The following is a 14,819-nucleotide window of genomic DNA, read 5'->3' as shown; positions in this document are numbered from 1 at the left end:
TTTGCTCACTGTTGCATCCCAGCAAACGTGGACACCCCAAGAAGGACGACCCAGGAGTGAGGGCCGGACGCGAAGCCAGGCCTGGACGTCCTGCAGAAAAGGGTCTTGGGCGGGGGGTTCACGGCCCCCCTTCCACTCGCCCTCGGCCCTGTGAGCATCCCGTCCATGCTCCAGCTGCTGGCGTCGCCGCCCTGCCCCCCGTGTGATGTCACGGGGCTTGTGTGACGTCACAGTGGACAGGGCGGGCATGCTATCGGCTCCAGACTCCACTGGTGGGAGCAGTGGAGGGAGGAGGTGCTGGTTTCTTGTTTGATCCAAAGTTGTCCACTTGGAGTGTAACAGGGCTGCGCGGCTGAGGGGGCTTGGTTGGGGACATGGTCGCCAGGTGAGACCCGGGCCCGCGCTGCCTGGCCCCCTGTCCCTGCCCCCCCGCCCCCCGCCCATGAGGTCCCACCTGTGCTAACCCGTTCCATCCCCCAGGTTCCCTTGACCCCCTTGTCTGCCCTTCGACTGCTACAATGAGATACGCACCAGAGTTCAAAAAGTCCCCCTCGCACCTCCTGAAGAAATTTGCAGGTAACGGGGAAGGCCCGCCGCGGCCTGTTTCACTCCACGGTGGTGGCCGTTACTCACCAGGCTGAGCCAGGGGCGGGGGGCAATGGGATGCAGGAAAATGCTGTGCAGCCTTCGTTTTCTTGCAAGTGTCCCTAGAGACGTCTGAGCCGGAGGTGTTCAGTGTCACAAACACGTTCAGCTGGCTCACGGGGCCCCAGGGTCAAAGACGTTTCCGTGTGACGAGCCACATGGACACTTCCATCTCTTTGTTGCAAGAGCGACTTTCTCTTGAAGAGAACACGTTTCTCAGCAGGAAAGCCTACCTCCCCCATCCTGGGTGCCCGGGGTCTGCGGTCAGACACTCGTCCTGGGCACCGGGGGAAACCAGGGCAGTGGGGCCTGTGAGGCTGCCGGTCTGAGCGTGCACACATCCACGTGCGGCCACGGAGAGCCACACGGGGTGCCCCGCACGGGCGAGGAGGGAGGGGCCGTTCCCACCGGGCACGCTGCCGTGTGACTCAACTTTTCTTCTCGGGGGAGCTTGTCTGCGTGCGCTGTGTGATAAAAGATAAGAAAATGGAAGGAAAAGAAATTTGGTTTCTTCCTTTTTTTTCTTTCTTTGGCTTGGAGCCTAGACTGGCGGGGGAGGGTTCTGGGCTGGCCAGGCTTCGGTGAGACAGTTTCCCTGTCGCTCGGCAGGAATCCACTGAGGACTGGGCTGGGGCTCACTCGCTCGGACGCCCTTCCTGGGGCCAGTCTGTGGGGCAGCCGGGACACAGAGGTCAGTGGGTCTGGCTCTAAGCTGGGCCGCGGGGGGCCCGCTGGAGGGGCTGTGGTTTCTGATCCACAAGGCCCAGGGCAGAGGAGCGGGCTGGCCTGGAGTTGCCCCTCGAGTCTCCTGGCGGAAGCACCCACATGGGGGACAGTGTGTTCTTAGGGCCCGGGAGTGGACAGCCTCTCTCGCCTCTCTACTTCAGGGCTGTGGGACTGGTGGCCCCGGTGCAGTGGCGATGGAGAGCGGTGCCCACCCCTTCTCCAGGTGTGGGTTAGGGCAGGTTGGTCACTCAGCTGTACCGAGGAAAGCCGGGGTCCCACCTGTGCTAACCTGCTTGGAGCGGGAGGTCGTCTTCCCTGTCCTCACTGACCCACAGGAGGGCCCCGCTCTCCGGGCTCACAGTGACCCACCTGCACTTAGACCCTAAGCTGCTATTCCTCCAAGTTTGCGGTGGGGGGTGAATGGGAGCATGTGACAGTACGTCTCTGTCACCCTCTGTAGGCGTCCATGTGGCTGTTACATGTTTTTACTCTGAGACTTGTTGCTAAACCGTTAGATGACAGCTGGTTTTGTCAACACCTGCCGGCAGGCTTCCTGGGGCCAGATGTGGTGCTTCTCTTGTTGCAGGCTGCCTCTGCTGGGCACTGTGGCCTGGGCAGGGGGCGGGGGAGGACAGGTGGGGGGCTGGGTGGGGGAGGGGGAGGGCAGGTGTGGGTACTGGGCAGGGGGAGGGGGAGGGCAGGTGTGGGGGCTGGGCAGGGGGAGAGGGAGGGCAGATAGAGGGTTGGCAGGGGGAGGTGGAGGGGAGGTGGGGACGGTGGGTTTCTCTGGAGCCCCCGCCCTCGCACCGGGAGACCCCAGCAGGGTTTGGGCAGACGCTGCCGCCTGCCCCTGAGGGGACTCACGGGTCCTCGAGGCTGGAAGCGCGTCAGCATTCGGCGCTGGGATGCGTCCCCCGCCGTCTGCACCGCTGGGCCCACAGCCCGGATACCAGCTTGCTTGCTTTCGGTCAAAACTGACATTTTACGTTCTGTCCTTTTAAATTCTGGAATAATCTTCAGCCTGAGTTGATGATTTTAACTCAGCGTGTGCTCCCCTGTGAATTAGTCCCACCTTGTGCCTGCGCCCCCATGTCCGTTGTATCCGATCTCCGTCTTCCGTTTGCTCTGCGGAGCGCCGGTCCCCGTGCCGCTGAGCTGCACCGCGTCCTCAGTCGTTAGAGGACCCGCATCAGTGCCTGCAGTTAACTCGACGTTATTTTGTTCAGAAATCGGATTCATCCTAGATCTTGGGAGAGGGATTTGTATGATGCCTAATTAAACACGTCCCCCCCCCCCCCCCCCAGCGCCAGCCTTGGAGTGCCCCCGGCCACGGGCTGGGGCTCCTGGCAGCGCTGTGTGTCTGCTTTGCAGTGTGTGACATTCCTCTGTATGACATCTGTGACTACAATGTCACCAGGGACCGCTGCAAGGAGCTCGGCTGCTGCTTTTATAAGGGCGTGTGCTACGAGAAAGCCGTCCCCGGTAAGCATCCGCGCCCCCCGCCCTGGGCCGAGCAGCCACCGAGGCCCACGGGCTTCGTGCCCCCGCGGCCTCCGCTGCACCCCGGTTCCATCACTCTGGCGAGTTAGCGGGGCGAAAGGAAGTTCACTCCTGGATGGAACTGAGCTGATACAAGAAGGGTCCCGGGAAGACCCTGGGCATGCGGGGAGGGGGCAGAAGCCGCTGGTTCGAGGCGGGGCTGGCTGCCAGCTGTGCCCAAGGTCAGACCCCACGGGGCTTCTCCACGGCCCCGTCACGGTCAGCATAAAACCAGACCCCACTGAGTGCGCCCTGACCCCGGGAGTCCGGGATGCGCCTGGGACGGCGGGGCCAGCAGGGAGTCCCGAGACGGGGAGGCTGTGGGAGTGGGGGGAGGCCACCACCCCCACAGTAGGGCCTGCTTCCGCCGGGGCTGAGGGATTCACAGTTGAGTGGGAGAGTTAGGTGCGGGGCAGGATACAAGCCGGGATGCCCTGGGGGAAGGGGTCTTCTAGTTACACTGTCTGGGGCTTTGCTCACACTTCAGAGCTTTGGGCCTCTCGGCCTCTAGAATTTTCTAAATTAGTATTTCCAAACCCTCACAAAATTCACTTGATGATTGATGTGTTTTCTTGCCCTGTTTGCGGCCCTTTTAGAAATGAGGGTGCTTGGCTCTAGGAGTGTTTGGAGAGGAATGGAGTGTGTGCGGCGGGGCGGCCTACACAAGGTCTTGCCAGAGAGGAGGAAGGTGCCCCACAGACAGAAGCTGGCATGGGCCATGGACACTCAGCAGCTCCCATGCTGTGGGAGAACGTGTCCCGGGCCCTCCCCGTCCCAGGCCACTCTCCCCTGTCCTCACCTCCCCAATGGATAAAGGCACGCTTGTGCCGGGAGACTGGAAAGGTTTCTTGTTCTCTCCTCCGAGCCCCAGGTAGGCTGAGCCCTCGGAGGTGAGATGCAGAGTGAGCTCTCTCATTCCCAGACATGGGAAGGCCTAGGAAGTCAGAAACATTCATGACTCATAACTGTTCCCAAGGAGTGACCCATGGGGCTGCCTGATCCCACAGACCCCACACCCTAAGCCAGCTCCTTGTTCAAGAAGGAAGTGACATTCTGCGCAAAAAGATCGAAGAACCCAAAGCATCCGCAGGGTCCTGGCTCGCCAAGGGGGTGCATCTGTCTTGCTTTATGGTGAAGATTTGGCACTTAGGGCAAAAGAGGAGGAAGTTTGGCTTCTCAGAAGGAGGTGAAAGCAGAGGCCACAAGAAATGCCATTAATAGCTGAGAAGATTTTCTGATGACAATTTCTCATCCAGATCTTGAGTTGGAAGACTTGGGACCAGACTCTCCTTACTTCTCTCTGCGTCTGGGAGACCCGAGCAACCCTAGGATCCCACACCTTTCCCTGTACCTGTAGATAGAAACAGCTGGAAGTTACCTCTTTTTTGGTTATTTTTATTGAGATAAAATTCTCATACCGTACAACTTACCCCTTTAAATAAAGTGTACAATTCAGTGGTTTTTAGTGTATTCACAAAATTGGGCAACCATCACCACTATCACTTCCAGAACATTTGTATTAGCCCCAAAGAAGCCCTGTACTCATCAACTGGACAATCCCCATCCCCTCCCATCTCCAGCCCCTGGTGACCACTGATCCGGACATTTCACATTCATGGAATCATACAGTATGTAACCTTGTGTGTCTGGCTCCTTTCACATGTTTTCAGAACTCATGCCCGTGGGAGCAGGTGTCAGCACTGCGTTCCTGTTTATGGCTGAGTAATACTCCATTGTAGGGATAGACCACATTTGGTTTATCCCTCCGTTAGCTGATGGAAATTTGGGTTGTCCCCACTTGTTAGCTACTAGGAACATGTGTGTATAAGTTTTTGCATGAACATATGTTTTCACTTCTCTTGGGTATTTACCCAGAAGTGGAATTTCTGGATCATTTATTAAATACACTTAAAATGTTTAAAGAACTGCCAAACTATTTTTGACAGTAGCTGCAGTTTGACAGTCTCAACATTATTACCTAAATTCCAGTTTCTCCGGATCCTCACCAACACTAGTTGTCTGTCTTTTTGATGTTCGCCACCATGATGGATATGAAGTTGTGTCTCACTGTGGTTTGGGTGGTATTTCTCTGATGAGTAATGATGTTGAGTACCTTTGCATGTGCGTTTGGCCATTTGTATGTCATCTCTGAAGAAGTCTATTCACATTTCTGGCCCAGTTTTTAACTAGATTAATTGTCTTTTTATTGTGGTGTTGTAAGAGCTCTATCTATTCTGGATAGTAGGCCCTTATCAGATATGTGATTTGCAACTACTTTTCCCAATCTGTTGGTCATCTTTTCACTTTCTTGATAGTGTCTCTTTGAAGCACAACATTTCTTAGTTTTGATGATGCCTCGTTTATCTATTTGTTCTGTGGTTGCTTGGGCTTTTGGTGTCATAGCTAAGAAACCATTGTCTAATCCGAGGTCACAAAGATTTACATCTCTGTTATTTTCTAAGAGTTTTATGGTTTTAGCTGATACATTTATGGCTTTGGTCCATTTTGACTCAATTTTTTTTTCCACGGTGTGAGGCAGGGATCCAATTTCATTCTTTTGCATCTAGATATCCAGGTATTCTAGCAGCATTTGTTGAAAAGACTATGCTTTCTCCATTGAATTGCTTTGGCATCCTTGTCTAAAATCAATTGCCCATAAATGTGAGGGTTTATTTCTGGGCTCTCAGTTTTATTCCACTAAGCCAGTACCACACCACTTTGATTACTATAGCTTTAAGATAAATGTTGAAATTGAAAAGCATGACTTCTCCAATTTTGTTCTTTTTCAAGATTGTTTTGGTTACTATGGGTTCTTTGCATTTCCATATTAATTTAGGACCAGCTTGTCAATTTCTGGGGAAAAAAATGCCCTCTGAGATGTTGATAGGGATTGTGTTGAATCTATAGATAACTTGGGGGTGGGATATTGCCATTTTAATAATGTTAAGTATTCCGACCCATGAACAAGGGATGTCTTTCCATTTATTTAGGTCATCTTTAATTTCTCTCTGCAATATTTTGTAGTTTTCCATGTACCAATCTTGCCTTTCTTTTGTTAAATTTATTCCTAAGTATTTTATTCTCTGATGTTATTGTAAATGGATATATGTCCTTAATTTGATTTTCAGATTGTATATAGAATCCTAGGTATAGACACAAGAGAATTGAAAGTTTGCTGGAATATAGAAATGCAACTGATTTTTGTATTGTGATCTTGTATCCTGCCACCTTCTTGGACTTGTGTATTAGTTCTACTCATTTATAGTTGATTACTTAGGATTTTCTAGATACAAGAGTGTATCATCTGCAAATAGAGATTTTTTTACTTCTTTTTTCCAATATAGTTGGTTTGATTTCATTTTCTTGCTTAATTGCCCTGGCTGGAAACTAGTACATGAGGAATAGAACCAGTGAGAATGGACATCCTCATCTGGTTCCTGATCTTAGGGGGATGTTTTCAGTGTTTCATCCGTAAGTATGATGGTAGCTATGGGTTTTACCAAAGGTCAGGTTGAGTAAGTTCCCTTCTCTTCCTAGTTTCCTGAGTGTTTTTATTATGAAGGGATGTTGGATTTTATCAAATTCTTTTTGGGCATCTTTTGGATACCTTAGTGATGCTCTTTATTACTCATATGGATTTGAGTTACTGTCTAGTATCCTACCCTTTCATCCTGAAGGACTCCCTCTTAGTATTTCTTGTAAGGCAGGTCTGCTAGTGATGAATTCTCTCAGTTTCTGTTTGGGAATGTCTTAATTTGTCCATTTTTGGAGGATAGAGTCGCAGTGTATAAAATTCCTGATTAGCAGTCTTTTTCTGTCAACACTTTGAATATTTCATCATCTTGCCTTCTGGCCTCCATGGTTTCTGATGGGGAATCTGCTGTTAATCTTTAGGTTTCTTTATATATATCATGTTGCTTCTCTTCTGTTTTCAAGATTCTCTGTCTTTTGACTGTTTATTATGTATCTAGGGGTGGATCTCTTTAAGTTTATCCTAATCATCAAATTTAGGAAGCTTTTGTCATTTCTTCAGCTATTCTTTTCCTTTCTCTCCACTACTCCTGGGACTCCCGTTGTGCATATTGGTCCACTCCATGGTATCTCACGGGTCTCTGAGGCTCTGTTAACTTTTCTTGATTCTATTTTCTGTTGCTCAGATAGTCTCAAATGATTTATCTTCAAGTTTGCAGATTCTTCCTTTTGCCTGCTCAAATCTATTGAACTCCTCTAGTGATATTTTCATTTCTGTTACATTCTCAGCTCTAGAATTTCTGTTTTGTTCTTTAAAAAAATAATTTCTGTGTCTGTAATTGGTACTCTCTATTTGGTGAGATATCATTCTCCTACTTTACCTTTTCCGACATGGTTTCCTTTAGTTTTTTGACCGTATTTAAAGTAGCTAATTTAAAATCTTTGCCTAGTGAGCCAACATCTGGTCATCCTCAGGGATAGTTTCTGGCTTGTATGTGTGTATGTGTGTGTGTGTTCATACTTTCTTGTTTCTTTGCATATCTAATATTTTTTTTATTGAAAACTAGACATTTAAAAATACGTGGCAACTCTGAAAATCATGTTCACCTGCCTCACCAAAGTTGTTGTTAGCATCGTTTAATGACCTTTCTGAACTAACTCTGTAAAGTCTGTATTGTTTGTGGTTTGTGACCATTGAAGACTCGGCTTGGTTAGCTTACTGGTCAGCTAATGACTGGAAAATCTGCTTAGATTCTTGGAAACAAAAAGTCTCAATCTTCGTGTAGGGGCTTTCTGTGTGTGTTGAGGTACACCTTCAACAGTCAGCCAGATAGTTTCCAACTGTGCCTTACTCTTTACTTCATGCTTACACAGAGACTCAAGGTCAGCCAGAAGTGAGAGTTTAGGGCCTTCTCAGCTATTTCCTAAGTATGTGCACAGCCTTGGGCATGCCCATTGCCTTCTGGATCCCAAGGAATATGTCACAGCTTTTCAGACCTCCCTACAGACAGATACTTCCCCAGATTTTCCTTTTAAACTTTTTGGTTGACCTATTATCTACCCCCAACTGCTATCAGCCACTTTAGCCATCATGATTTTCAACAATTGCCTCTGATTGTTTTCAACAAATGCCTGAGAAGAAGCTGTTCACACTAAATTAGCTTCAAGTCAGGTCAAATAAAGACAACCTTGCAAGTGAGATCTTCTAGCGAAGCACTGGATGGATCAAATAATGACCGTTCTTTGGGGCTGGGCTTTGAAGAAGCTCCAGCCATGCTCTGCCCCCTTCAGAGATGCCAGGCTGCTAGTGGTCACCATGATTGTGGGCTGTTGGTTTAAGACTACCATGGAATTGGAGGTGAGCAGAAGCAGGAATAGGGCCAGTTAAAATGTCCACATTTCACTGTTCTTACTGACACTTATCTGTTCATCTGCAAACTTTTGATTGGTTAATTTTCAGAGTTCTGAAAAAGTTTATTCTGATAAATGTTGCCAGTGTTCTCCTTGGTTTTATGGAGGAGGGATTGGGGAGGGGGCTCCTTTTCTACCCTTTTTTTTTCTGATGTCACACTGAAAATTCCAGACTTTAATGAACCTCAGGTCTAGTTGCACACAGTTGGGTAGTAAAAACTGCAATGAGACACAGCACTTTGTCTTTAAATTTGTTTATTGTCCTCTCCTTCGCTCATTGTGAAACCTACAACCTGTAGCCAGAATCTTACCTGAAAGATCCTCTAGAGCCCGGGTCTTCCAGTGTGGAATGGCCTATCATCCAGCAGCTTGTGCTCCGGGGTACGTGACAGCTATTCCTGAGTTGAGGGCATGGCACTGGGTGGTGGTTTGGCCATAATTTGCTGCTTTTTGCACTTGTCATCTTTTTGTCATTTTGTGGCATCGGTGGTTTGACACACATCTCACTGTTGGAGGGCAACAGACTAGCACATCGTGGAGCTTTGCTTATGAAGATGCAGAAGACATTCAGTTACTAAGTCAGGTCTCACATGTGGTCATAGTCTTTGGCTGTCATTCTGGTTTCCTCATGTCCCAGTGAAATGGCCCCAACAGCATAAGGTGGTGAGATGGAACCTGGAAGGCAGATCATGGCTAGTGAGGGCACACAGACTCAAGCTGCTGCCACTGCTTTTCCCATCTGTCCCTCCCCTGAATGTCTTCTCATGAGAATTTTATGAGAGAGTTAGCCATTTTGCACATGTTAGTATGTAATCCAAACATAACGTGCATTAATATTATTACCTGTCTGTAACTCATTTGAAAGATGAGCCTTATTCTTTATAGCACCTTACTTATTAGTGTCTGTAAGGAACCCAGAAAAGAACACAGACTCTCAGGAGTTTTTTGTCTGGGAAGGGGGTTCACTGTTGTACAAGCAATTACATCATTTTTGCATGGAGGCAAATGTTAATCCTCTTTCCATCCTTTCAGTTTTAATAAATGAGTTGTGTGGGCTAGGCTTTTTTTTTAACTTCTGACTTCTTTCAAGCTTGAGAGGTTGGGCCATCTGTGGGAAGAGTCTGGGCAGTGAGCCCTACATTTGGGTTCTCACTGTGCCCTCAAATTATTTTTCATTTCCTTGACATCTTTCTCATTCAAGACGGCAAGTGAACCTTTGTGCTGTGTAAGTTGTAGTATTCAGTGACAGGGTATTATGAGTTCTTTGTGCACATAATTCCATGTTATGAAAACCTTTCACCAACTTCTTAAATTGGCTGGTTTGAAGTGCACATTGTGTTATGGCATAATCTGTATTATTAAGAATATGAACTTGGGGAATTAGCATTAGATCTTTGAGAAAGAATTGGGAATTCAAAGAGAATGACTTGCCTTCATTCTTCAGTCTTGATTTAGGGCACATTATTTAACATGTCACTTCTTCTAAGTGTTTGACTTCTGTTTCTTCATGGGACTAGCTGAGATGATTTCAAAACTTTTAACTGTATCTGGGGGCGAAATTACCAAGAGATTCCTTAAAGATAATAATGCTTTCTTCAGTTGTTGCTATTTTTCAGTGACCAATCATAATATATGGTTTATGATAAACCATATATATTGTTGATAGCAAATCATGTGCTGGCCAGATCCTGCGCAGAGAGGATCACAGAGACTCAGTCTCTGCCTCCAAGAACTTGACACCAAAGACTGAAAATACATGTGTAAAGATTTGGAAGATATACTGACAATCGGATATTCCAACGTTGTCCATGTGTGTGTCTCTTTCACGGCTTCACCCACATAAATTCTAAATTTACTCCATGAACCAGGACACAAAATCACACTAAGGAACATACATGTCCTGGAATTCGAGAATTTGAGGGCTCTCTTCTTGTCCCTTACAAGCTCCTGGTTTGATCATTTCCATTCAGTTCATTCAGCGTCATTTAAGTGTACTTTCTCTGTGCCATGCCCTTTGCCACACCCTCATATTAGTTACTTATGCTGTTTAACGAACTACCCAGAACTTAGTGGCCTAAAGCGACAGCTTAGAGGCTTAGCTGGGTGGTGTGGGCTTGGCGACTCACGAGGTGGCAGTCATCTGAGGGCTGGACCGGGGCTGGAGGGCCTGCTCTGAGACGGCTTGCTTTGCTGGTGAGTGGTACTAAGGGTTAACAGGAAGCCTTTTTCCGTGTCATGAGACCTGCTTGCCTGTCCTTACGACATGGTGATGGCCTCTTCCAAGAGCAGGTGGCCCGAGAAAGTCGGGTAGAAGACACAACGACTCTGACCTAGCCCCGGCAGTTACACCCTGCCCAGTGCCCTTGGTTCAGAGGTCAGCCCTATGCAATGTAGAAGTGTCTGCACTGGGGTGTGAATACCAGGAGGCAAGCATCCCTGCAGGCCATCCTGCGGGCTGGTTATTACAGCCCTAGAGATGGAAAGATGAACTGAGGTGAACACATTTCCACGGGAAACGCATCACTGAAAGAAAGAAAGCAGCTGATTAGAACAGAGCCTTCAACAAGCAGCTTGCTGCTTGGTTCACTGCTGTGGTATGCTGGCCACCCCACAGGCCAGGTGCCCCTGCCCCCTCCAGCCTCTCCCTGATGGACCCTTGACCGTGGAGTGCCCATCGCATGTATGGCTGAGCATCACTTACTGAGCTCGGATCAGTAGAGGACAAGTAAGCATTTGGGCTGCTATCACTGAGCGGTTTGGCTTCAACCCCCTTCAGTTCTCTGACTTCAGCCCCCATGTTAAGGATCCTGGAGGCCCCGTCCGTTCTCAGAGACGCTCTGGGTTAGTCCAGGGAATGCAGTTCCTGTTGGAATTGCTCTTCCATGCCTGTGAGGCAGCTTTCTCTGCAGCTACTGCTTACCTTCTCTTGTGGGTTGAATTTTGTCCCCCCCCCCCCGCCCCCGCCGCCATCGATGCCTTGAAGGCCAAACCTCTGGTACCTGTGAATGTGACCTTAGTTAGAAACACGGTCTTTACAGATGTGATTAGTTAAGATGAGGTCACACTGGACGACCATGGGCCCCTTATAAGAGGAGACCTAGAGATGCCCAGAGCACGCACAGAGGAGAGCGCCCCATGAAGACGGTGTCCCAGAGGGAAGCTGCCACGTGATGACGGAGAGCCGGGTGAGGGGTCTCCAAGCCGAGGACACCAAGGAGCGCCGGGACCTGCAGGAGCTGGAGAGGCAGAAAGGAGCCCCCGGAGCCTTCTGGGGATGCCACCGTGGACTTCTGCCTGCACAGCTGTGAGACCGCATCTCCCTGTCGTCTGAAGCCACCCGCTGGTGGCATTTTGTTACGTCAGCCTCAGCACGTGAATGAACCTCCAGGGACGTGGCATCTAATGGTGTTACTGCTGGTTAAGGACAGGTGAAAACGGTTTAGAGGAGGAGGTAAGAGAACTGGAGCAAACCCTGTTGCTCGAGGTAGGGGTGTGCAAAGAAGCCAGTCTCTGCCCTTTGAAAGAGTGAAAAGCAGTGCGAGACGAGGCATGATGGTAATAATACGATAGGGACACTGATCACGAACTGTGTGCCAGGCGCCGTGTCGGGAGCTCCGCCTGCGTCCCGTCCCGTCCCGACCTCCGCCCAACCGAGAGGGTGCTGGTCGCAGGGCTTCCACTGAGCGTGCTCATGGGGGCTGCCTGGGCACCAGGACCCCGGGACACGGCCCCTCGCTCTGCCTGAGCCCTGAGCCCAGGAGCCATGGACCCCAAACGTCAGTCCCAACGGGAGAGGCGCCTGCGATGGAGGGCTCCCACAGAAAGGCTTCCCCGGGGTGGGGGAGGAAGGGGCCCAGAACGTTCCCACAGCCGGAAGCACGGGAATAGGGGCCGCTGCCCAAGAGTCACCCTGGAGGCCCAGGTTCTTCTGTTGGGGCGAGTCTAGAGAAGACGGGGGGACAGTGGAAGGCCCTCCTTAATACAGAGACGCTCAGCCAGTGGAATGTGGCTATCAGCCAAGAGGCATTCTCCTTCTCTTCAGCCTTGGGACAGCTCACCCTAATGTTGAGGAACCGTTTCTGGGGAGTTGGGGTGGGGGGGCCCTGTTCATGGGCGGCTAAGGGGCTTTTCTGGAGAAGAGACGAGGGCGCTGCCTGCACTGTCCCCGCGGGCAGCCCTCAGCTGTCCTCTGTGTGGCCCACGTGGAGCCTCACGTCTGTGGGGCCTTGGAGCCCTCAGCAGTGGCTCGGGGGGGGGGGGGGCGGTGGTGGAGGAGAGGCCGCGGGCAGCAGGGGCAGGGCGCCACCTGCCTTGGGCGGGAGGCCTGACTTCCGTAACGGAAACTGTTTTCCAGTCTACGTGCAGGTGTTCTCTGCCTTGATCGTGATCATCGCCGGGGCCTTCATCATCACTATCATTTACAGGTCAGTCGCTCCTCCACTGACGCACCTGCAGAAGGTGTGGGACGCAGGGTGGCGAGGAGCGGGTGGGGCTGTTGCGGCCAGAGGGGACCAGCGGCTCCCCCAGAGCTCCTGATGACGCCCCCAGCAGTTAAGGAGCTCCGACATGGTCCGCGTCCTGCTCGCCCCCGTCTGCCCACGAGCGGGGCCCGGGGCTCCCCGCCCGGTGTGTCTGCAGGGCGCTCTGTGCTGTGAGCCACGGTGTAGACGTGCTCCAGACACGAATCTCCCCTCTCATTTCGGTGATGAGGACACAAGGCCACGGCAGCTGGCGGCTGCCCACAGTCAGAGCCTGGATTCATCATTGCCACCCGGGGCCGAGTGCCCCCACCTCAAGCCCCCTTACGACACAGGAACCACGGAGACTAGCACGTCACTTGGTCCAGCAGCAAAGAAAACCCCTCCCCTGCTCTGAGCGGTGCCAGGTGACATCTTGAGTGACCTGCCTGCACACTCACCTTGTCCCTGTCTGTTCTCGCCCTCGGGCATCTGGACGCCACGCACGACCGCGTGTGTGGTGCACGCATCAGAAGCTGAAGTGGGCATGGCTAAGGCAAAGCATGTGTGCCCCTGTTTTAGGGAGACGTCCTGGTGAAGGACTGGACAGCCCATTGAGTTGTCCGCCTTCAATTTCTCTTGCCATCAGAGTCGTTCAAGAGAACAGGAGAGAAAAGGAAGTGCCCACGGACATAACTCTGCCTCCCAAGTCCAGCAAGACAGCGGAGGCAGCCCCATCCGGCGAGCAGGCAGCCTCCCAGCCCGCGAGTATGGAGCCCTTGAGCAAGAGTGAGATCATCAGGGGGGAGGACGGTAAGACGGCAGGTCGTCCAGGCACAGGGCACAGCTTGGCTCCTGCAGAGACCCCGTCCGGGACAGGCCCGCCCCGTGGCGGGCAGGGCAGGGAGGCGTGTGGGCGGCCGTGGGGCTGGGCGAGTCAGCACCCGCAGACCGAATCGGGTGCTTCCTGGCGGGGGTGCGGGAACGCGTGGCCCAAGGGGTGGGAGCAGCCCCTCAGGACCTGGCACCTCTGCTTTTGTGTATTTATTAACCGTCTCTGGAGGGGAGGGCTTTGGCGGTTGCTTGTTGCTCTTCATAGGTGAGCACCTGGCCAGGTTGGAGACGGAAGCACCCTAAACCCTCAGCTCTACCTCAGGCTGTGTGGACGCGTGCTCTCTGGGCCTCTTGTTCCCCATTAGTGGCGAAGACTCGGTTTCACTGGAGCAACTGGGCAGAGAAAAGGCCTACCCAGACATCTTGTAGGGTCTGGACGGCTGCCCCTGCCGAGCTGTCTGAGCCACGGTACTTTCCCGCAGGGCAGGACGTGCACCCCCTTCTTGGGGGCTTCTGCAGAGCGAGGCCACGAGAAGTGGAGACACTTCTCCTTTGGTGACAGGGAGCCAGGGCAGACAGACTGTTGACCAGACTTGTCTTTGACTAGATCCTGGCCACGTAGATGTGTTCGCAGACCTGATGACATGTCCTTGGGACTGCTGAACATTCATGCAGAAAACCCGCTCTTTGTTTGATCTTCAATCCAGCTTCCTTGACAATAATGGAAGAGGAAGAGACTGAGGACTGAGGGCACGATGAAGCCGAAGTGAAGATCGGCAGAGACGCCCACCCGGAAGGGCCCAGCTGGTGAGCCGCCGTGAAGTGTGTGATGCAAAGAGCACAATGAGAAAACAGTAAAGGTATTTTCAGTGCTTCCTGTCGTAGTCACTGCGGCCTTTCCATCATCGGGCAGACCCAGCCCGGGGGAGCGAGGACGCTAACTGGGAGCTCTCGGTGGCCAGCCGCGCCGCTTGTGACTGCTGCTGGGGCCCTGCGAAGCCACCGCGCCACTTCTCAGAACACAGGCTGCACCTGCACGGAGTGGGCTTGTCGCTCCGCCTCGCGGGCGCTGGGGACCTGCCCAGCAGTGAGCTGTGCGAGGAGAGGCCCGGCGTCCGCCTCTGGGAGGCCCAGGCCACCCGCTGCAGCTTCCTCACGGCCCCTCTTCCAGGGCGGAACACACCTAGGTTCCAGAGTGATGGGCAAGCGCTAACTGGGGGGGTGCAGCCCAGGGAG

General features: G+C 51.8%; 1 protein-coding gene across 1 annotated transcript; it reads left to right on the top strand.

The window, feature by feature from the left end:
• The first annotated feature begins 374 nt into the window (after positions 1-374).
• Positions 375-14,564, top strand: TEX29 (testis expressed 29). Its single transcript, XM_032402524.1, has 7 exons — positions 375-385; positions 567-576; positions 1,255-1,336; positions 2,743-2,853; positions 12,647-12,716; positions 13,399-13,562; positions 14,291-14,564. Exons 1-7 carry the CDS (start codon positions 375-377, stop codon positions 14,329-14,331), a joined length of 489 nt encoding a protein of 162 aa, XP_032258415.1. The 3' UTR covers positions 14,332-14,564.
• Positions 14,565-14,819: the final 255 nt, after the last annotated feature.

The sequence above is a fragment of the Phoca vitulina genome, unplaced genomic scaffold (genome assembly GCF_004348235.1).
Source record: "Phoca vitulina isolate PV1807 unplaced genomic scaffold, GSC_HSeal_1.0 scaffold5, whole genome shotgun sequence".
NCBI lineage: Eukaryota > Metazoa > Chordata > Mammalia > Carnivora > Phocidae > Phoca > Phoca vitulina.
Note: the sequence above shows the minus strand (reverse complement) of the source record. Positions and strands in the feature narration are given on the sequence as shown.

Bases quoted from the DNA above. Each gene is read 5' to 3' on its own strand.
- TEX29 (XM_032402524.1), top strand. The intron at 1,337-2,742 runs GTCAGTGGGTCT...TCTGCTTTGCAG, and splicing joins GGGGCAGCCGGGACACAGAG to TGTGTGACATTCCTCTGTAT. The intron at 12,717-13,398 runs GTCAGTCGCTCC...TCTTGCCATCAG, and splicing joins ATCATCACTATCATTTACAG to AGTCGTTCAAGAGAACAGGA.